Here is a 22,407-nt window from a genome sequence, read left to right as displayed (position 1 = left end):
TGGAACTGCTTCTGGCTCCTAGTTGCCTGCAGAATCAGGGCCAAGCCCCTCAGTCTGTCATTCAAGGCTTTCCCTCTGACCACCGGGCCTCAGGATCACCTTCCTCCCAAAGCCTCCGACTCCGCAACCCCACATCCGCCCTCGTCATGTCCCTGCTGTGCGCTCCGTCCCAACCTGTCTCCCTCCTTTCCTTTTCCCTCCCTCCAACTCTTTCCACATCTCAAGGCCTGGCCCAAGCCTACCATTCGCCACACGTCTTCCTTAGGCCCTTTGGGAGGCCCAGCCACCTCCCATGTCCTGAGATCATAAGCCCTGGAGTAATCAACCGAAGCTCCCTGGGCTCTCACTGCAGCTTGCTGGAGCAATGGGCTGGGCACATGAGGAGGGACAGAAGAAACATGATTTATTGAGCACCTGCTATGGCATGTGCTAGGCGCTGGGCCGCGCATTTCACATATACTATTTTTGTCGTCTGGTCCTTGTGGGGAGGCACCATAATGATTCCCATTTTACAGGTGAGGTAACAGACTCAGAAAGATCAGGTAACTGGCCCAAGGTCACACAGCTAAGTGGCAGGGCTGGAATTCAAACCCAGGCCTGATTGCCTCTAAAATCTGGTCTCTTCGCTCTGCACCATGCTTAGAGACTATCGAACTCAGCCTCTCTCAACAGCTGTCCGATGGAAAGAAGCTAGCCTTCAGCCTCCGGCAGGTATGAATTTGAATCTCAGGTCAGTCCCAGCTTTGTCACTCCTAGTTACGTGATTCTGGAAAAATTACTCAAAACTCAGTTTGCTCATCTGTGAAACGGGGAGAATCAAAATCCCTACCTCACGGTCTCTGTGAAAATGAAAGAGTTAATGTGTGTAAAGTGCTAAACCAGTGCTCGGCACAGAGCAGAATCAATAACTACAAGTTCTCCCCTCACCCTCCACCACGCGGATGGGAGAACTGAGGGCCGTAGAGGCGACGGGATATGCTTGAGGACCTACAGGAAAGGAGAGGCACGACCCAGAGTCTTCTGCTTCCAGTGGTGAGAGGCTGGGCTAGAACTGGACTGGAGACCAGAAATGGGGAGAGCGGGGGCCTGCCGAGAGTTCCTGGGGTCCTCTTCCTTGAGGACTGGAAAGAATACTTCCCCTAGGCCATGTGGTGCCCTGCCTTCGGGCCAAGGCGGGCTGCTGGAGGTAAGGTGACCTGGGTGTCCTGGCAACACGGGGTTAAATTAGATTGCACACACGTGTGCACACATGTGAATGCTATCTACATAGCTCTACAGAGCGCTACATAGCTATACATATACACATCTTACATACATATACATATACATATCTTGCTATGTTTGCAGTAAAAAAAAAATGCAAGGTTCTCAGGTCCCTGGCCTCATTTTGTTCCAAGGATCCGGGTGACCGAGGCTTCCCAGGATACATCCAAGAGCAGCCCTTTGCCCAGGGAACAAGATGACCCTCAGCATAAAGGGGTCCCAAGTTCACAGCTAAGGGGCTGGTGGTGGCTGGTGCCCTAAAACGAATACAAAGACAGATCTGCCCTAGGAACCCCAAACATGGGTCTCCCCCCACCCCTGCCAAGCCCCAGCAATGCCCTGCCTTCCTCTGGCTTTGCATTTGGGCCTTGCCTGCTCCCCTCCCTCCTCCCTCCCTCTAGTGCTGAGTATTAAAATAGTCTATAAAAGCAAGTGACCAAAAATCTATAGCTCTAAGAATACCTGGTTATTTTCTGCTGTCTTTTGTCTGGTGTTTTTTTTTTTTTGTTTTTGTTTTTTTTAATGATAATTATTATTGATATTGGTATATCTCCTAATCACAGTTAAACCTGAAGGAAGAAAGGAGGAAAAAGAAGAGAGAAGAGGGAGGGAGGGCCCCCGCTCATAGATTGGACGGCAGTTTAGAGCGCACTGGCTCAGACCTGGCCCCAGGTTCCCTCTGGGGAACAGCAGTCAGAGGGGGGCCCCCAGAGGAGGCGGCTCTTGCCCCAAACAAAGAAAGAGGGGGTGGCAAAGAACCTGAGGATGTCTTCCGAGGCAGAGTGACGTGCTGGCCAGGGATGGCACCATAGGGCCTCCCAGGCGGACCGAGGCCACCGCTGCCCCCGCTGCCCCCACTGGCTCTGGGGAACAGCTGGAAGGCAGCCACGGACTCCCCAGAGGAGTGTGGGGAGGCTCTGTGGAGAGTCTGCGCCCCATCCTGGGGTAGGGCCGGCTGAGAGGCTGAGATGAGCTTGAGGTCCTGGGTGAGACGGCCTGGGGTGAGGGGTGGCGTACCCCGGCGTTGTGGAACCTGGGGTGGCGGAGGGCTGGATATAGGTGGCAGGAGCAAGGAACCATGGGAGCCAGAGGCCCGGGGTGGGGCACTTGGGAAAGTTCTTGGGGGGCCTGGGCTGTGGCCAGGAGGACTGAGACCTCCTCGGGGGGTAAAGGCTATAGGAGAAGCGCCCCCAGAGGCCCCTGCCACGGACGGCCGCTCAGGCTGCCGTGGGGGTGTCTCTGGCGTACTTGACAGGCCAGCAGCCAGACCCGGGGACACCTCCCCGGGAGGCTGGCCCAGCTGCCCCGGGCTAGACGATGGGGACCTGGATGAGGGTGGAGGCGGCAGGAAGTGCTCCAGGAGTCCCAGGCCTCCCCGGGCCCCCGGCAGCGGGGGAGGTGGCTGGTTGGCCTGTGGGGAGCGGGCACCTGGCTGCAATGGGGTGAGCAGGGGAGAGTCGGAGGAGGACAGGGAGCCTCCCAGGGCCTTGTGGAAGTGGCCAAACCCAGCTGTGGTGGTGGCAGCCGTGCTGGAGGATGGCGTAGGAGCTGGAGAGGAGCCGCAGACCCTGGGCGGTGGGGAAGAGCTGGATGAAGGCAGAAGAGGGCTCAGTCCTGCAGGGGCGGAGAATCCAGCCAGCTGTTGGATGTGGAAGGAGGAGGAAGATGGCGTGTCCACCTGGGATGGGCTGCTGGCGGGTGAGGCAGAGCCCAGTGCAGAAGGGATCAGGGATTGCAGGCGCTTCAGGTGCCTGGGCGTCTGCCCCGCCCCGAGGCTGCCCAGCCCAGGGCCTGGGGGAGGGCGGAAGATGGCAGCGGGCAGGCGTGGGTGGTGGGTGAGGGCTATGGCCACGGAGGTGGTGGCGGCAGCAGCCTGCAGCGGCGCCTGTATCAGCGGGGTCCAGATGACCGGTGTGGGTGTCGGCGTGGCAGAGGCGGCAGCCTGGACACGGTGCGCACAGTGGGCCATCTCACGGTCATGCTGCACAATCTGCTGGATGATCTCGTTCTCCTGGTAATTGAAGACGCCCGAGTTGAGATCATGTTGGACTTTGTGGAGGAGGATGGAGTTCTTCTTGCCTGAACCATAGAAGGAAAGCAGGGACTCAGGCCTAGGCGGGAGGAGAGGGGGCGGCCGGCCGGCCTCCTTCCACCCTCTCACCAGCCGCTCACCGATGCGGTCCAGGCGGTCCAGCGCCACGGTCTCGAAGGCCCGCCGCATCATGGGGTACTCCTCCAGCACCTCGTTGAAGTTGTCCACGCTCAGCGAGTACAGACGGCAGTAGGTGTCGGCCCTCACACTGGCTGTGCGCCGGCCCCGCGTCAGCAGGCAGATCTCTGCCAGGACAGCAGGAGTCAGCATGGCCTCCAAGGGGTGTCCACCCACCCTGACCTTGAGTCCCCACTGTCTGGTACAGAAGCTTAACAGATATACTCACAAGATCCCCAGCCCAGGCCGTGCACACTCTGGATGCCACCTCCCCAACACTAAATAGGTGGCAGGCTCTTTCCTCCACCTCTGGGACATACCCTCATACTGGGCTCGCAGGTGCCCGCCTTCAGGCAGTGGCTGCGAAGGGCCTGAAATGTCACCTTCAGTGTCTCTCCAGCCCACTCCCCTGTCCTGCCAGGGCCCCCTGGCCACCTCACCTCCAAAGTAGGAGCCGTCTGCCAGCTTGGTCTCCTTGTTGCCCTTGGTGAGCACGCTGACCACGCCGTGCTGGATGAAGTACATCTTCTTCCCAATGGTGCCTTCGCGGATGATGTAGTCGCCCGGCTGGAAGACCTCAAAGCGCAGCTTGGTCAGCATGGACGTCACGAAGTTGGGGTCCGCGTTGGCAAACAGAGGCATGGAGGCCACCAGCTTCCGGCAGTTAAAGTTGATGATCTCCTGCTCCCCAGAAAGGGTGGATTGGGGAAGAGGGATAGGAGGGTGAGGGGAGGAACCAGGCAGAAAGGCCTAGCTGCCTTTCCACCCGGCCACCCACCAAGCTCACCTCCCGCAGGGGCTCGCTCAGCTCGCCCAGGATGCTCTCCTCATCAAACATCTTGCCCTGGTAGCGGTGCTCGTAGTAGTCGTGGATGCGCTGCCGGGTGTCTGGCGGGAGCTTGTGGAAGGACATGTACTGCTCCACCTGCTTGTACTGGGTCCCGGGAGAGAAGGAGAGGCTGTCACCTCCTGGACCACCAGCCCCACTGGCCGGGCTGGCACCACCTGGCCACAGCCCTGCTGCTGACCAGAGCTGGCACCGATCCTGGGGCCTAGTTGGCTCCTTGAGTTTGAGGCCCTCGGTGTACGTGCGGTCACACTGTGCCCCAAACAATGGCCCTGACTGCCAGTGGCTGGGGTGTAGGAGGGGCTCCATCAGAGTGTGCCGTCTTCACTGTGTTCAATACTGTGGAGCTGGCCAGGGACAACAGGGACTGTCCAAAGCCCGGTTACAAGAGGCCAACTGACCAGGAGGTCAGTGAGCTTCCCGCTGATCACCAGTCTCCTCCGCGTCGCTGCGGACCGGGGAGGCCCCACTGACTCAGGGACTCTTTCCTACTAGTGGTGACAAACTGGCAGAGGTGGCAGGATGGGCTGCAATGGGTTATAAGGGCCTGAGGCTGAAGCCAGGATGTCTGAGCCATCATGTGCTATGCATCCAATTGTGGCCCCAGCTCAGACTGAGTCACTTTGTGGAAGAGCAGCTCCAGCCCCGGGGAGGGGCCAAGTAGAGCAGGGACCTTAAACAGAGGTCTGGGACAAGAGATGGGTGAACCTAAGTGCCCAGGGCTCAAGCAAATAAGAAATGCTCCTGTCCTCCCTGTGGCTGAGGGGTGGGCGCTGCTCCAGCTGGCCTTGGGGTGTGGGTGGAGAGTGGGAGTCCTCTGGAACACGGCTAGGGACCAGGGGGCACTGACTGGGCAAGAACAGATTCTTCCCACACTGGGATGCAAGGGGAGTCCCTTACCCCAGGGACAATCAGAATAGGGAGCCTGTTCTCTATCAGGGCTCCAAAGAGGCAGAGGCACAGCGCTGCTGTAGAGATGCCAATGGGCAATGTGGGGCCCGTGGCATGCATGCTCTTATTCTTCCAGCCAGTCTGGCCTCTGTCTGCTCAAGGTTGTGCCCAGCCACAGGGGATAGCAACTTCCTGGCTGGCTATGGGGACAGGGGCAGCCAGAACAGTGAGAGCTGTATTTAAGAGACTTCACCATGCATGGAGAACCAATAGGGGTGGGAGGCGAGGCCTGGAGTTAGAAGGCTGTTGAAGAGGTTCAGGTGAGAGATGGTAGTAAGGACAAAGGGGAGATAATATGTTTAAGAGAGATTTATGGGTGAATAATATATTGGAGAGCTATTAGCTCAAGGATAAAATAAAGACAATTCAAATAGAAAGCCACAAGCAGCTTGATTCTGCCCAACAATAAACGCTGGTGATTTTTCTAAACTGTCCCTGATCGTGATCCCAGACTAAGTATCCATTCTGGTCACACATTGAGCCCCTAATCCTGGTCATATACTGGGCTCTGGCCCTGGTCCAGTGTAGAATTCTGACCCTAATCACACACTGGTCCCTGATGCTGGTCTCCACTGATTCCTCACCTGGCCCTAGATGAAGCCCTGGCCCTTGTAACCTGAACCCTCTCTCTTTCCCTTCCCTTGCCTCTCACTCCTACCCCAGAATGCTTTGTTCTAATCAGGCTGATTTATTTACCACCCACCCCCACACAGTTGTTCACGCTCACGCTCATCATGATGACTGCCCTAGAACTCTCTTCCACTTTCTCCTTCCTCTGCCTCCCCAAAGCAACCTTCACAACCTGTCCTGGGTCTGCACCTGATGCAGTCGGTCAGTTAGTTAATCAATACATCCTGAGCCCTACTATGTGCCGGACACTGGGAATTCAATGCAGGAAGGACAGACCTGGCCCTGCCCTCGAGGAGCCATGGCCTGGATAAGGAAGATGGATATTAAAAAATCACCTACATACGAATAATGAAATAATGATGGGAGCACAAAGTGTGATGAAGAATTAGAGGGTGCCATGGAGTCATGTGATGGGTGGGGGCTGACTGGGTCATGGGAGGCTTCATCAGGGTGGTGACGTTTCGGCTGAGCTGTGGAGAATGGGTCAGGTGAAGAGAGGAGAGTTCCAGGCTCGAGTCTGTGCCAAGGCCCTGAGGCAGGAAGGAACACGCAGGGAGGTCTGGCAAGGCTGGAAGAGGGCTATGGGGCCCGTGGCATGCTCTGAGCAGGAGAAGGGCAGGGTCCTTACATGCCAGGCTGAGAAAACACACGTAGGAGATAATCTACATCTAGGAGTAACATAAAGGCTCTATAGAGCTTTTAGCAGAGTGATATGATCAGATTTATATTTTTAAAATGCCAGTGCTATCTGCTGTCTGGAGGAGAATGGAGTGGAAGGTGGCAGAGACTCCGTGCTAACATAGTCATAAAGGTCACTCCTCACAAACTCTATGATGTAACCCCTTGTACTGTCTCCATTTTACAGATGGGCAAATAGGACACAAAGACGTGATGTGACGTGCCCATGCTCAATGGGGAGCTTGTTGCTGGCTTAGAACCCAGCCAGCCTGACTCCAGTATAGCCCTCTGGTGAGGAAGCCACTGCAGTGACTCAAGTGGAGGCCAGTTGGGATGATGGGAAGGGAGGGAGGCATTAATGACCAAGAGATGTCAAGAATGGCTCCCGCTTTCTGGCCTGGGTGACTGTGTTACTGCATCTAACCACTAACAGGATAGGCAAGAGTTTGGAGTAGAGAGCGTGAGGGACATTGTTCTCATTTTGGACATGATGAGGTTGAGGTGTCTAAGGAGGCATCAAATAGACAGTCTGAGGCTGTGGAAAGAGGTGAGGGCTGATTATATCATTTGGGCCCCACTGCATAACGATGGACATGGAGCATGGGGTGGGGTGGTAAACCAGTAGCACCTGGGAAGACAGGCGAGACAGAGGAGCAGAGGGCCAGGCACAAACCAGAACAGTTAGAGCTGTATGATGACCGAGAAGACAAGCAGCCAAGGAGAGCAAGAAGAATGGGCTGAAAGGAGGAGGTAAGCCGAGCGTGCAGTCCCGGAAAGCAAGCGTAAAGCCAAGAAGAGCGGGATAACTGTTATGTGCCCTGAGATGCCAAGCAAGACGAGGACCCCAAAGGACCTACTGGCTTTAGCCACGTGGAGGGCCTCGGTGAACTTCAATTCAGTGGGCTGAGATATGGATTCAGCACACCCAACTGGCAGGTCCTCCTGAGAGAGCCCAAGGTGATCACAGCTTTCTTTCTCCTGGTACTGGCGCCGGGAGGAGTCCAGGGACTGGATGAGGGCGGTGGCGTGGCCGATGAACATGGCGTAGCAGGTGGCGCCCACGATCATGCTGAGCATGGTGAGCCAGACGTCGGACATGCCCACAGGCGCCTGCCGTCCATACCCGATGCACAGCATGTGGCTCATGGCCTTGAACAGGGCGTAGGAATACTGCTTTCCCCAGGAGTTGTTCTGTGGACAGGCGCACATGTGGACAGACACAGGGTAGGGTGGTAGTGAAAGCTCACACCGGTGAGAGGGCAGACCTTCTCACCGCACCTAGAAAAGTCCCCACTGCCTCCCATACCCCAGTCTAACTCTTTCCCAGCGGCTGAGCCCAGGGCTCCCACCTTGCTGGTGGCTAAAAGCCTCGGGCGAAGGGCAGGGAGGCCCATACTGGCAATCTGTGGTGACCGAGTGAATCCCATATCAGGCCTTTCCCTTGCAGAGAGATCAGACCAGAAGCCCCAGCAAAGGGATGGGAGCCAGCCTGGCCCCCACCTGACCTCTCAGCCCCCACAGGGCAGCCTGGGCCTCCTAAGCATCAAAGGCTCCAGGCTGAGCCACCCTGCCATCCTCCGCTTGCTAAAATAGCTCCAACCCCCTTGCCCCAAACTGCTGCCAAGTGAAGCCCATTTCCCCACTGACCTCAATTATAAAACCAGATATGCTTCCCCTGGGGGGATAAGCTCTCACACTGAGCCAAAAACACTGTCCTCATTTTTGGGTGAACAAAAGTTAAAGTGCTGCTGAGCTGATTGGCTTCTCTGCATGAACCCTGCCTGCATCTGTCCAGGGCCACTGCCACTAGTTGCCCTCCACAAAAGGTAGACTATCTGGAACACACAATGCTTGGGGGCAGGAAGAAAGAGAGAGAAAGGAAGTGAGGCTCCTGGCTATTTTTGCCTTCAAAGCTAGTTTGTGTCTCAAGGAAGTCTCAGTGTGAGAACATTGGGCTCAAAGGGCCATCTTCTGAATTTAGGGTAGGTGTGGGCCTGTCACCTTCACATAGAGAAAACTGTCCCAGATGAGGGGGCCACCAGATGAACTCCAGTGTCAGCCACCTCCCAAACACCCCTCTCACACGGTGGATGTGTTAACAATGTGGAACCCACCCTAGTGCATGACCCACAGAATCCCTGCTCAGAGCCTCAAGCATTTCCAGAGTCACAGGTCTGTTCTCAGCACCTGGAGGAAGGCACAGGAGCTGCGTGCCATGTTCAAGGTCACCCAGACCATCCTGGACAGAGCTAAGCTAGTCTGGTGCTCTCAGTCCCAATCAGAGTGGGAGGTCTGTGGGGCTGACCTCCAGGGGTTGAGGGGGCCTGGGCATTGGGGGAACAGCTGCCTCCATCAGGACTTCAGGCCTTGCTGAGCCTCTGGGGATTCATTCCATATGGCCCATTCATTTACATTTAGCTCATCAAAAGGCTGTTTTGTAAAGGCCTGTTTGATGCTGAAAGATGCCTCAGGGTCTCTTTCACTTCTTTCAAAGCCTGTTTATCCTTCCCTGGGGTCCTGGGGCCTTGAGAATTTGCCTACAGATCAAACCAAACTGACTGAGAGAATGAAGGAGGCTGGAGTTTGCCAGACACAGAGAGAGGGGGTTCTCCATCCCACCTAGCATCTGCCCTGTCCATGGGGGGCTGGGGACTCTGTCCTATGGCTTCTTCAGACACAATTCCAACTTCTCTCACCCATCCACACGGTTGGAGGGGATCAGGCTCCATCTGGTCTACCTTCCCCACTCAGGACCCCACCTATGACTAGGAAGTGTGCGTATGTTGGGCAGGGATGGGGGTGACAGAGTAAGGGGACAGCTTAGTTCTGCTGGTAGAGCAGAAAGTGGCCACTGTGTGTGACCTGGAAGTCTATGCCTACTACCGACAGTGCACCTCACAAGGTTCTCTTTCCTTGGGCTCAACTTTTAAGGGTGGGTCTGCCTCTGGGGAGCAGAGGCAGGAGGGTAGGAGGTACCAGCCCAGCTCTGAAACACCTGAGAAAATCCAAGGAGCCCAAGTCTTAGTCTCCCTGGGTGAGATCAGAGCCAAATACCCAGGCTCCCAACTGCAGTGAGGCTGTAAAGAAAGCACACAAGCTCTGTGACAGACCTGTACTGAGTAAGGTCATGTACCCTTGGGGTCTTTCCTACATGCTGGGACTCAGGAATTCCAAGTTGTGGACCTGCTCTGCCCCTCTGTGCCTCATGGGCCTCCACTTCCCCTGCCACAGGAAGGGCCCGGCTAGGCGCTCACCACCATGTTGTTGATGGACACCCAGCAGTCGTCAGGGAAGTCCTGCAGCATGGGGACCAGGAACTGCAGGCAGCCGTCCCAGTGGCAGAGCAGGAGCATCATACCGATGAGATTCACGATGCGCACTACGGCGCTGGCCAGGTCATAGGTCATGTGGAAGATCTGTGAGCAGAAGTGAAGAAATAGGCCCAGGTAGCTGGGTGACCAAGGAGGGGGGAGGGTTGCACCTCCCAGCCAGACCCTGCAGCTGCTTATGGCACTGCTCTGCACATTCTTGGCAGAGTGCCTCGTTCAATGCAGTCCAGGCTGTGGCTAGGAGAGAAGGCGTCAGGTCAGGACCTAGAAGAAGCAGAATGCAGGCTGCAGGGTCCCAGAGGGGAGTCTCCTGGGATCTGTGCAGATGTGGAGGGACTACCATGGGAAGTCTAGCCATCCAGGCTGGACATGGGGAGAGCACCTGGAGACCCACACAGCCCTGAAGTGGGCAGAGAAACCACTTCATCAGCTCGCCTAGGCTGTGAGGACAACGGGGAGAAGAACCGGCCAGCCCGAGGCTCCGTAGAGACCACAATCTGTAGACATGTCAGGCACATGATGTTTCCCTAAATTGGTCAGTAGACTTTCAAGAGAGCCCACTCCACCCAGTGGGTTCTGCCTACAGTAGCCATGAAACTGCAAAGAAGCAGCCTGGACACACAGCCTCCAAGTTCATATAGACCTTGATCCCAGGCCCACTTCCTACCCAACTCCGAGCTGTCTGACCTTGAGAAAGTCTCTGAACCTCTCTGATCATGTTTCCTCATCTGGAAAATGGCAATAAAAGTTCTTACCTGAGTGGTTGTCAAAAGAATTAAATTATAAAGTGCTCAGTACGGGGTCAGATGTATTCAATAAATTGTAAACAATTATTAATTGATAAGTTGTTATTAATAATTAATATTTATGATTAGTTAACAGGTATTAGTAGTAACACTTTCCTATATGGGTTAATAAAATATGGCACCCTCAACACCAGTCCACTGCTACTTGTCCATCTCTACCCCTGTGACTCCAAATGAGAGGCTGAGGTATGGCTGGGCAGGGCCAAGGGTCAGCACATCCCAGCATCCACACCCCACCTCCCTCTTCCCAATGCTGCTTCTTGGTCCAGTTTCAGCAGGGATCACCATGGTGATAGGGCAGTGAGGAGACAGAGAGATGGAAGGAAGCCTCGAGGGAGGTCTCTGGAAGTTCTGGCCTTGCCTCTGGCCTGAGGGACTTCATGGGTGCTCCCACCCCTAGTCCTCCTAGTCTCTCCCTACTATTCCTAGGCAGAGCAATCTTCCTGGAGATGGGTTTTGGGCCAAAATTACAGACTTGTCAATGCCTATAAGTTTAAGACCTAAGTTTAAGCCTGTTTCAGATAGGGAAACTGAGGTCCAAAGAAGCAAACCCTAGATATGTCAAGCTCCTGTCCAGTGGTCTTCTAGCTGCACCCCCTAGCTGGTGGCAGGATATTCTGATACTAGTGACCTCAGTGTCCCCTTCTTAAATGTGGGCTCAGCCTGGGTCTAGGTTTTGAAAAACCAAAGATGAATACAACTTGTCCATCACCCCCAGGGTCACGACTCCCTGTTGTCCCCCTTGGTATCAGGACTCCGGATATTCTAGCATCCTATCACTCCCCCATGGCCCGGCAACAAAGAGACAATAACATCACACCTGAGGGTGGGCACATGGTCCCACAGTTATCAGCTCACTTAAACTCACAACAACCCTTTGCTGAAGATATTGTTAATCCATTTTACACCAAGGTTCAGAGAAGTGAAGGGACTTGCTCACAATCATGGTGGCAGTGGAAGAGGAAGATCTGAACCAGGGCTGCCTACAAATTATCAGATTGGCTCACTGAGGGAAGGGTGGTTTTCAGAAGAGTGGTTTTCGGTAGTTTCATTTTGCAGATAAAACTAAACCCAAAGTGGCCAAGTGATGTGGCCGGATTCACACAGCAAGTTGAACCCAGGGCCAGGTGGGACTCCCCGGCATCTGGCCTCCATCAGCCTCATACACCATGTGATGCTGTAGACAGAGCTGTGAACCCTGCAGTGTAGCCCCACTGGGGCACAGGACCAGCCCCTGGGCTGTCAGTGGGCCAGCTCCAGGCTAAGCTGACACATCTCAGTGTAAGGACTGGTGGTCACTAGAGACCAGTTTGGGACTGGGGCCTGTGTTTGGGACACGGAGCATACCCCAGCATGATGCTGGTGCCTCTGGCCATCCCTCTGCTGCTGGCCATGCCTCAGGGCCTGGATCCTGACCTGGGAAGCTCCCCCAGCCCCTCCTCTCAATCCCACAGCAGCTCCTGAGTCCCGGCACCCAGTTCTGGCTCTCAGGGAAGATCCCACTTCTGCCTCTTTAGCACTTGGGTGAACACAACAGCTCTATGACCTTGGGCAAGTCATTAGCCTTCCAATTAATTGACTAGGATGCCACCAACTATCTCCACTCTGAGGAGATGAGGAGGGTGAGTGGCATGGGACCACCCAGTCTGAGATGGCCAGCACTTGCCTTCCCACCACATGTCAGTCTCCCCACAACTAAGACGAGCTAGACATCTGCCCCTCATTTCTCGAGGTTGCCGGAGAAATCAAACTGGTTAAGAAAGTGCTCTGGGCCATGGACACATACATGGGTAGGGTCATCATTATTAACTTTCTTCATTTCCCAGCTGCTACAGACTAAATGTTTATGTCTTCCCAAAAATTCATATTATGAAGCCCTAATCCCCAAAATGATAGTATTAGGACATGAGGCCTTTGGGAGGTGATTAGGTCATGAGGGTGGAGCCCCACGAATGGGATTAGTGCCCGTTTAGGAAGAGATACCACAGAGATGATCTACAAACCAGGAAGTGGGCTCTCACCAGAACCCGATCCTACTGGCACTCTGAGCTCATCCTTCCAGCCTCCAGAACTGTGAGAAATAAATGTTCGTTGTTTAAGGCCCCCAGTCTGTTCTATTTTGTTATAACAGCCTCAGCTGGACACTACAGCAGAATTAGAAGCCTCAGACCACTTTTAGAAAGTGTCTCAGATGGCCACAGCCCACAGTAACTGCTTCTTTCCATGAACCACTCCGGGCCTTGAAGACAGAGTATCAAGGTTGGCACATTTTTATGCAATGTCTTCTTTTCTCTGTGTATTACCTGCTTTTCTCTTCTTCGTAACTAATTTTCTTCCAAGATCGAGTCCTTACCTAATCTTGCCTTTATTGTGATCTCAGCAACAAATATGGTACAGCATGTGGCGGGGTCTCAGGAACTGAGAAGTGTTTAATGATGAAAGTACAGGTGACGACAGTGATGGGGATGATGGTGATCAGGGCCATCATGAGTGTAGACAGTGACATTTGAAAAAGGCTCCACTCTGGGCAGGTATAGCCCGCAAAGGGACCTACCTTTGCCTTTGCAGGAAGAAAGAAGGTGCCTTTTTTCGCAGGCGGGCACAGACTCAAGTACCCTATAGACAGCATGCTGGTGGTAGTGCCTGGTATCAGGATGAAGAAGGATGCAGGCGCTGGAAGTGCCCCACGGAGGTGGCAGGCTGGTGGGAGGGGTGGGATGGAGGGTTTCTGGGTGGTGAATAGCGGGTACTGCAGATGGCTCCCAAACACTACAAAACCAAAGACTCCAACATGGCAAAGCTTGAGCTTCCTGTGAAGAGCTGGGCGGGGGGAGCATCCATTCAGGCTAGGAGGGTACCCCAGATGGTGAGGTTGCTGAGAGCAAGGCTGGACGTTGCTGGGAGAGGTTGCTAAACACTTGTGTGTCCTGGTTGTGGACTGGGGCCACAGGCCACCTGCAAGACAGCTGCACTGTACAAATATTTGTCTTGCTCTTTATACCTCATTACAACCCCCCTCTATGATGTTGGTTCTGACTGTGGGGGTTGAGTACCTTCATTTTCAGGCCCCCACAAGGCTTGCTGAGTGAGCGGTCTGGACAGCCTGCTATGCCCCGCATGGCACTCAAGGGAGACTCTATTCCCATGCCCTTCTCGACCACAGTGCAAGCACAGAGGGAATCTCTGCTCTGAGCTTTAGTTTCATCTGTGTAATGGGTCAATAACTGCCCGTTCCTGGGGCTGTCTTGGGGGTCAGGGGAATGATGTCCGCAGCTGGCATACGGTAGATATTCAGTGTTGGTTCTTTTCCTTCCCTTTCTTTCCCAGCCCTCAAAACAGAGTCGATTTCTCAGTCCCAGGGAGAGACCAGAAACTGGAGTTTCCATCAAGCCCTCATCTCGGTCCTGGGTTTGTTCCCTCCGGGGGACTTGTTCTTCTCCTCAGGGAAGAAAAAACTTTTCCCTGTGTCTCAGGAACAAGCGGCCGCTTGGAGGAGAGAGATCCCAAGTCTGAGAGAGTGGCTGCTGCACGTGTATCCTGGGCACAGCCTGGAGGTGGCTGAACTGAGGGTCGTGCTGCGTCCCTTCCTGGGGCTCATAGAAAGGGCTAGCCTCTACCCCCCAGGCCCACCCCTCTGTGTCGTCTCAAATGCTTGAGTCTGAGAGAGATGGAGAAATTGAGGCCCACAGGGGGAGGAGGCTCACCAGAGGCGGTACGGCCACCCTGGCCTGGCCTCCTGCCTCCAGCCCTCCTCCTGCCAATCCAAGCTGCCCAGGAAACGAAGAGGCTTCTGGGATGGGTCGCTGGGGTGCTGGCCCTTCAGGGGAACATCCGAAGGGGGGAGACCAGTGTTTCTAACAATAGCCTCTATGCCTATAACAAGCTCGCACCTCAGAGGGAGGAAAGAGGCTTGGCTGGGAGGGAGGATGCTGACCTAGATCGCCCAGGATGGAGCCAGAGGCTGGCGTCTTCTGAGATGGCGGCCTATACCTGTCGAGACCCTCTACCTACCCTAACTCGCAAGACCTGCCACCAATGCTTGGGAACTTTCTGATGGAGGGACTGCGCTGGGCTAAGGGAGGCAGCTGAAGTCTGGGGGTCAGGTGTCTAGCATCTCTGCAGCTTCACCAGGGGGCCTTGGGCAAGCTTTTCCCTCTTAATGGGAGGCTGACTCCCCAGACCCCACCCAGGGCCATGACAATGTCCTCAGAATCAGCTAATGTGATCCCCCACCAAGAAAGGCTGGAGTGGAGACCAAGCCCCAACCTCTGAGAACTCTAGAGCATGTGTGACAGCAAGGGAGACTGAGTTCCAAAGAAAGAAAGAGATTAACATAGGGAGTTGGAGGAGGAGATAGGGCAGGTTTTTCTGTACTAAAAACCTCTCTCCCCAGGCCTCATGCAGACCCGGGGCCTTGAAGGGTCTCCATGCTGCTGCCTTCAGCCAAGTTCAGGCTAGAAGAAGCCCCGGGGCTGCGGCAGGCCATTAAGATTAGAGACAGGGTTCCTGCGGCTAGCTAGGAAACCCCAATCCAATTCCAGGGGTCCAATGGAAGCCCTTGGCTGGGCGGTATGCCCGGCATAAACCACTCAAAGCAATTTCCTCCCCAGCTGGTAGGCAAGATAAGGGTGTGTGTGAGCGGGGGAGTCATCCATCTGGCCTCCTGGGATCTCCCTTCCTGTCCATGAGATTGGGTACTGATGCCCAGTTTAGAGCCCTAACCTGAGGTCTCCTGGGCCCTCTGTCTACCCCAGGGAAAGTCCAGGGCCAGAGCCTGCCTGACCGGTTCTGGATCACCCAGAGGGCAGCCAGGCCTAGGGACCAGTGGGGATAGGATGCCTGCCTGCATTCCCAGAATATATGGTGTGGGGATCCTATCACAAATCCCACCCTGTCCTGCCACTGACAGCTCTACCCACTCCTCCAAATATCACAGCCCATAGGGCCTGGGCTAAGGGGCCTAGGGGCTGGGACTGGAGACATGAACTGATATTAGAGAAGGAAAGGGTGGCCACTTCTTTGCTTTTGATTACAGTCTAACTCTGGGTCCAAGGCAAACAGATGGTTGGGGTTTCTCGGGGACTGAGCAAGCCAATATGGTCCTGCATTTCCCCTTGGGACAGAAGCCAAGAGACAAGCCTGTCAGGGCATTCTGGGAAAAATCCTCCATCCTTCAGCCAGCCCAACCCCAGCTGGAAGCTGTCCCTAACTGAGGGAATGATAACAGAATCAAAGTCATCCTCCTTTCTGGACACCTGAGAAGGTGGGAAGTGCATGGAATCAGGAGTCCGGAGGCCTAGGTCAAAAACCCTACCAGTGGGGCAGCCGACCCTCTGATCCCATTTCCTCACCTGCCTTGTTTGCTTTGCCGGCTAGGAGTGAGGAACCAATGAAACAATGGGTAAAATGTATCTGAAAAAAGGAAATGCCCTGTAGAAGAATAGGGGGTTACTAAGACAGCTGTATGGGGAGGGCCTCTATTAAATGGTTCTCTGCCTCAGGCTTTACATAAAGGGTTTTATAAACATCATCTTGTTTAATCTTCATGACAATCCAATGAGGAAGGTTTAATCTTCATGACAATCCAATGAGGAAGGTACTGCTTTGCAGATAAGAGACTGAGGCTCAGAGAAGCAAGGTGGCACCAAGGTCACACAGCTAGTCAGTGTGGAGCCAGGATTTTAACTCAAATTTCACATGTGTCATTCTAGCTCCAAAGCCTTCAAGCATTGCACTATGTCAGGCAGGGTCTGCCACACTGCTGGGAGCCAAAAGTACTAAGTGGGTTCTACTCCAGCTCTGCCAGATGTTTGCTGAGTGACCTTGGGAAAGTCATTGCCTCTCCTCTGTCAGCAGAAATAATGCACATTTTCTAAGTGAAAGAGAATCTCTGTTATGGAGTGATTCTGCCAAGCCGGCACAGGCACTTTCTGTGGCACAGGTGCTCATGATGCTTCTAACCTCAATCTTCCAGTGCCTCAACCACCAGCATGGGTGCTGCCAGCCAGGCTGCTGCTGGGGGTGGGTTGGCGACTTCGTATCCTGAGCTGGGAACTTCCATTCAGTCAGGCAGAGGTCCTGGAGACCAGGAGAGCATCAGTGCAGCAATGAGCTGCACCAGGAAAGGCATGTCTGCAGAAGCTTCCCCAGACCACAGCCAACTCTGGACCCCATAGAGGGCCATGTCACAAAGTACTTCTCCCCTCAACCCCAGTACCTCCAGGCTGGCCTGCCTGCCTGCCTTTACTATCAAGAAGTATAACTTGGGTGGGCAGCAGACACAGACTGAAGCCCTTGACAAGGTTGCCTGCTACTTTTAAACCCCAGCTAGTAGTCATCCTCTCTTCACCCCCAGATGACTACATTCAGCCCATGGATGAGAAAGGTTTGTTCAGGAAGATATTGGCTTACCCTGTTTTTTTTTTTTTTTATACAATTGTTAATTAGTTTCTGTAGCCTGTGCTCCACCCAGAGCCCCTAGGATCCTTTTACAGTTTGTACACATACAACTCCAGGCTCCCTGGCGCTTTCCCGTCCTAGAGCCAGCACCTGCAGCTCTGTGTCAGAAGCCTGCCCCGGGCTACTGGAAACCACTTTTTCTGCTAGCACCCAGGGTGGATGGCCCCTGAACCAGTGGCTGGCAAGTAAGAGAATATCAAAATTCTAATTCCTTTGCCTTCAATGGGCACCTTTGAAGCGTGGTGTACACTGTCCCTAGAGCTCTCATGGAAAGGGGCCCAAGTCACCCTCTATGGGACTTTGCTAGGTGTCCACCCTTAATCAGCTTCCTGCCTTTCCCTGTCCCTGTCCCTCTTCCTCAATCCCTTACCAGATTTTCCTGAAAACACCTCCCCCTAAAAAGTCACTTTCATGTAAATCCTCATCTCAGGGTCTTCTCCAGAAGAACCCAGTCAAGGACAGTTGCCAACAAAATCTGCACAATAATCCAGATTTCTGCTTCTCGTGATAAATCTGTAGATCTAGCAACCCTGTGCCGATTCTCACTTGGCAACAAGTGGCTAGAACTGAGTAGGGATGACCCGATCCAGACAGATGTATTCTCATTTTCCTCAGTCTACCACACCCTTATTGCCTTCCAACTGGCCTTTTACCATTCACGTTCCCTGTCTGGTCCCTACAGGCTTCTGAGTTTGCAACCCCTACAACATAGTATAGCGGTTACCATTGCAGGCTCTGGAGTCCAGGTTCACCAATCGTTGATTCTGTGATCTTAATAAATCCCTCAATTTTTTTGTCTCTCGGTTTCCTCATGTAAAAAAATGGTACCTATATGGTAACCTCTATGAGCTTTAGAGACTTAGTAGGGATCCTGCCTGTAAAGTGATTTGCACAGTATCTAGCACACGATATTCAAGAAATTACTAATTTTGTCCTCTTGGAGCAGGTGTGCCTGTTAAAATCCAACAGCCCACATCCAACTATCTGAGATTACCTCCTGGCCCTTCTTTTCCCTGGAGGAAGACACCCTTCCTCCAAGAGGTTTGGGTCTGAGCACTCACTTCTTCCCACTGGTGAATATATCGAATGAGGCGGGAGAGTCGCAGGAGGCGCAGGAGGCTGAGGATCTTGGTGAAGCGGACGATGCGCAGGGCCCGAGCTGTCTTGTAGACCTCCGAGTCGATGCGTGTCTCCACAATGAGGAAAATGTAGTCCACAGGGATGGAGGAGATGAAATCCACCACGAACCAGCTTTTGAGGTACTTCATCTTAATCCGCTGTGGGTCCAGGATGATTTCTGTATTGTCCTCTACCACAATCCCTGTGCGAAAGTTGAGAACCAAGTCGATGAGGAAGAAGGTGTCTGATACCACATTGAAGACGATCCAGGGTGTGGTATTCTCATCCTTGAAGAAGGTGATGCCCACAGGGATGATAATCAGGTTCCCCACCATCAGCAGCAGCATGGTCAGGTCCCAGTAGAATCTGTCAAGATATACAGGGGTCAGTAGTCAGAAAGAGAGAGAAAACAAGTCACAGACTGAGAGAGAAGCGCCAAGGGAGAGCAAGTGTGGGAGAGAGAAGTCTTGGGACACTGAGGGATGTTCTGCGACACGGTAGGAGGTAGGCCCACAGCAACCAAAATGTAAACTATGGCATAGAAAGAGGCTCTTCCTTCACTAAGGGTACCCTCTGCCTGCCCCTAATGACAAGCCTCCTATCCCCATCTCTATGCCCCAGTGAGAGTCAGGTTGAAAAGCAAAGCAAACAATGATATCTAGGGAGAAGTGAGAGGATGTTTTAGCAGCAGAAGCAGTTTACCCTGCACCACCCCAGGTTCAGGCCAGGCTGTTCCACCTTTCCCATAAGGCAGCTGTGGCCTGAGACAGGCTGGCAGCAGACATGCCACAGGCTGTGACTGGAGAGCAGGGGGGGTCCATATACACAGCAGGCAAGAGGCCCAGGCTCCAGCCCCAGCTTTGTCACTGATGCTGTGTGACATCAGGCTGGGGCCCTCCCCATTCGGGGCCTCAGTTTCTTACTACAATGAGAGGTGGAGCCTCAACACTTTATGGGAGTACCCTTTAGCCTATCCCCTATAGTCAGAAAACGTCTGGTGATCTGTCTCCTCCAGAGGTTTGCATTCTAATATGGGATTGGGGAGGGACAGTGACATCTTCAAAGGCAGGAAGTGTTAATGGGGCGAATTCAAGTACCAGTGAGGTACCACTCAATGCAATGGAGTGAGACCAGCTGGGGCTTCTAGCATCATTTCCCCTAAGCCCTCAAAGCAACTGCAAGTGCTTCCTCAGGGAGGTAAGAGAGGGACCCTCAGGATGAAGCCTCTGAGAGGTTAAGCAATGTGAGGATGTAAAAGCTAACTCTCAGGTCTCCTACCTGGCCTGGCAGGGGCCCCTCTAGAGTGTGCAGACAGCACAGGCAGGCACAGGCCCCACATCTAGGAGGTATGACCAATCATTCCTGGGACCCAGCCCAAGTGCCAGCCACCGCAGGGCTGGCTGCAAGACCAAAAACTTGAACCACAAAGCTATTTCTCTCTGTTATCAATTTAGACAGTTACACAATGACAGGTAAAGGTATTAATCTTTATTAATTAACAAAGAAATAAGGGCAGAAATAAGCATGTCTTTTCCCCAAAGATGTAACCTTTCAGCCATCTTTAATTTCCTACTTCAGGGAAGCCAGGAGGAAGGGAGTGAGAAACAAAAAGACCAGGTTTCCCCAAGTCTTCAGAGGAGCCCACCATAAAACCCAGTGCCCCTGCCTGAGGAGTTCCAGGTTTGAAAAAATATTACTTCATAGCAAATCATTTTCTTTGCCAGAGTCAAAAATGGTGCTATGAGTCAAAGAGAGGGCAGAGTCTGCTTCACTGAAGGTGGGCAAAACAGCTGCCCCACATCACACAGCTTGGGGAAAGGTGGCTTCTAGAAAGGCCACTTCTAGAAGCTCCTTTGAAAGCCAAGCCCTTCGGGGCCTCAAGACAGGACCTCAAGTTAGAGACTCACTAGGCTAAGGCTTTTCATTCTAAGGTTGATGCCAAGAGGTCAAATTTAGCTCCTTCCCTGCTCCACAACTCACCACAGCTTTCCAGACACAATCCCTCTAATGCTATTTGGGAGAAACCAACCTAAGATCTGAGAAACCACCCAGCCTTCAAACCCAGCACCCAGAACACAGCACAACCTAATGCCTCGGGGACCCCAGGAGAATGGTTTCAGCTTCTAAGGGGTGCTCTTGAGCTGTGTACACTCTCTACCCAGCGTCATACACATCATTCAAAGACAGTTTCAGACACTCATTGGATACCACACACAGGTATCCTCATTCACAAATATAGTGTGCAAACACCCTTATATACACATGGCAATCATTCTTTTTCATTTAATCTCATAGGAAAAACAAAGCAAAAAAAAAAAAAAAACCTGTGGCAGAGAGAGGCCACTGAGGGCCCTGTGGTCCTCTGTACATAAAGCTAATAATACACCCAGGCTGGAGGAGTTTCTAAAATTAACAGAGCAGGCACGAGCAGCTGTGAATGCTGACTCGGGCAGGCCTGCCACTCCAGCGGGTTTCTACACTCTCCCAACTCTAGTTCTCTCAATTACAGACCAAATTTAAGACAGTAATTAACAGGAGAATGTTTGCATTTAGTGGTCTTCATAAAACCAAATTACATGAGGCAAAAACACCCATTTCCTCGCATTCTGACTAATTGTTTCAATCGTGAGTTTCCAGATGCTAAGGGATATTTCTGGTGTCTAATCTGGGGTGGGGTCGGAATACTGGAGCACTCTTCCCCAGAAACCACTATGCTGGAGCATTGCAGAGCTACTCAAAAGGCTGTATAATGTGGTGGGAAGAAAGACACATAGGCTCTTGGAGCCAGCCAACCTTGGTTTGATTTCTGGTTCCACCATTTACTAGCAAGTCATTTAATCTCTCCATGCCTCAGTTCCCTCATCTGATCAATGAGGATAATAACAGTACCTAGCTAGCAGAATCATAAGAATTAAGTGAATTGATACTTGCAAAATGCTCTGACCCATGCCTAGCTATGTTATTAAATGAGTAAATAAGTAATTCAAAAGTCAACAAATTCATAGAAAAGAAGAGGAAGATTTAATCTTCCAAGGAAGAACCAAAGCAAAGCATCTGCTGGAGGTGGGGGTGGAAGGGAACTCATAATGGTCCCACTAGAGCCAGCAGAGAAAGTCAAGGATAACAATATTCCCTGAAGGATCAGATGACAGAACCCATTCACCTCGGCAGACAGATACCCTGACCCCAGGAACTAATGGTCCAGTCAGAGGACAAGGCATAGAAGACAAGTTGGGAAATGATGTAAGAAATCATCCCAGGCATCTAAAAAGGTGGGTTCCTGGTGACTCATAAGGGTGAGATGAGAAAGTGCTCCAGGAGTAAGTGAGAGAAGTTGGGCTCTGGGAGCTGCCCTTGGCCTCGTAGACTACCCTTCCTTACTCTTCGCCAGATGGTTACACGCATTTCTGAGAGCAGAGCCCAGCCCAGCCAGAGCAAGAAAATGACGTTCAGCACCAAGGACAGCTCCCCTGGCACGCCTGCCAACCCCACTACGCTGGTCTAGCCAGGGGAAGTTGGCCACAGCCTCCCCACTGGCACCCTCTGCATCCTCAGCTCCCTGGCCGCTCTTCTCCTCCAATCCTAGTGACCAGAGCATCTCAAGTGATGCCTTAATGTCCCTGAGGATTTTCACTGGGGACGCCTCGGTGACTGGAAAGCCTTTATCCATAAAGACCCCCAAACATTTCACATGTATGGAGTGCTTACTTTGCACTCTCTATGCATTACTTTATTGAACCCTCATACCAGCACTAAGGTGGCTGCTATTGTCTGTATTTTACAGATGACAACACTGAAGTTCAGAGGGAAGTATCTATCTTCCCAAGACACAGCCAGTGAGGAGCAGACCCAAGATTGAGAGAGGTCTGTGGGACTCCAGAGCCTGACCTCTTAGGATTTCAGGCACCTCAGTAGGATTTGGGGAAGTGGACAAGCCTTTCTAGCACCTCTGCATCATTCTGGGGAGGTGACCTACCACAAAAGGTACAGCCCCTGCCCCAAAGACAAGAGAGGAGAAAGGAGGGTTGCAAAGGTTTCAAGGAGACCCTTCTTCATGATGCCAGAGCCTTCTGAGGAACTTTCAGGGTGGGGAAAGTGACACATCTTTCAAGTATT

The 22,407-nt window shown here is 53.0% G+C and overlaps 1 protein-coding gene across 1 annotated transcript; it reads right to left on the bottom strand.

The window, feature by feature from the left end:
• Window positions 1–1,885: 1,885 nt before the first annotated feature.
• Window positions 1,886–21,961, bottom strand: HCN4 (hyperpolarization activated cyclic nucleotide gated potassium channel 4). The gene is made up of 8 exons (XM_011375493.2): window positions 21,663–21,961; window positions 18,234–18,657; window positions 9,833–9,994; window positions 7,553–7,769; window positions 4,260–4,408; window positions 3,913–4,153; window positions 3,436–3,600; window positions 1,886–3,342 (listed from the first exon to the last, which is right to left on the bottom strand). The coding sequence occupies exons 1-8, from the start codon at window positions 21,959–21,961 to the stop codon at window positions 1,886–1,888; spliced, it is 3,114 nt and encodes a 1,037-aa protein (XP_011373795.2).
• Between the last annotated feature and the right edge of the window lie 446 nt (window positions 21,962–22,407).

The sequence above is a fragment of the Pteropus vampyrus genome, unplaced genomic scaffold (assembly GCF_000151845.1).
Source record: "Pteropus vampyrus isolate Shadow unplaced genomic scaffold, Pvam_2.0 Scaffold10, whole genome shotgun sequence".
Taxonomy (NCBI): domain Eukaryota; kingdom Metazoa; phylum Chordata; class Mammalia; order Chiroptera; family Pteropodidae; genus Pteropus; species Pteropus vampyrus.
Note: the sequence above shows the minus strand (reverse complement) of the source record. Positions and strands in the feature narration are given on the sequence as shown.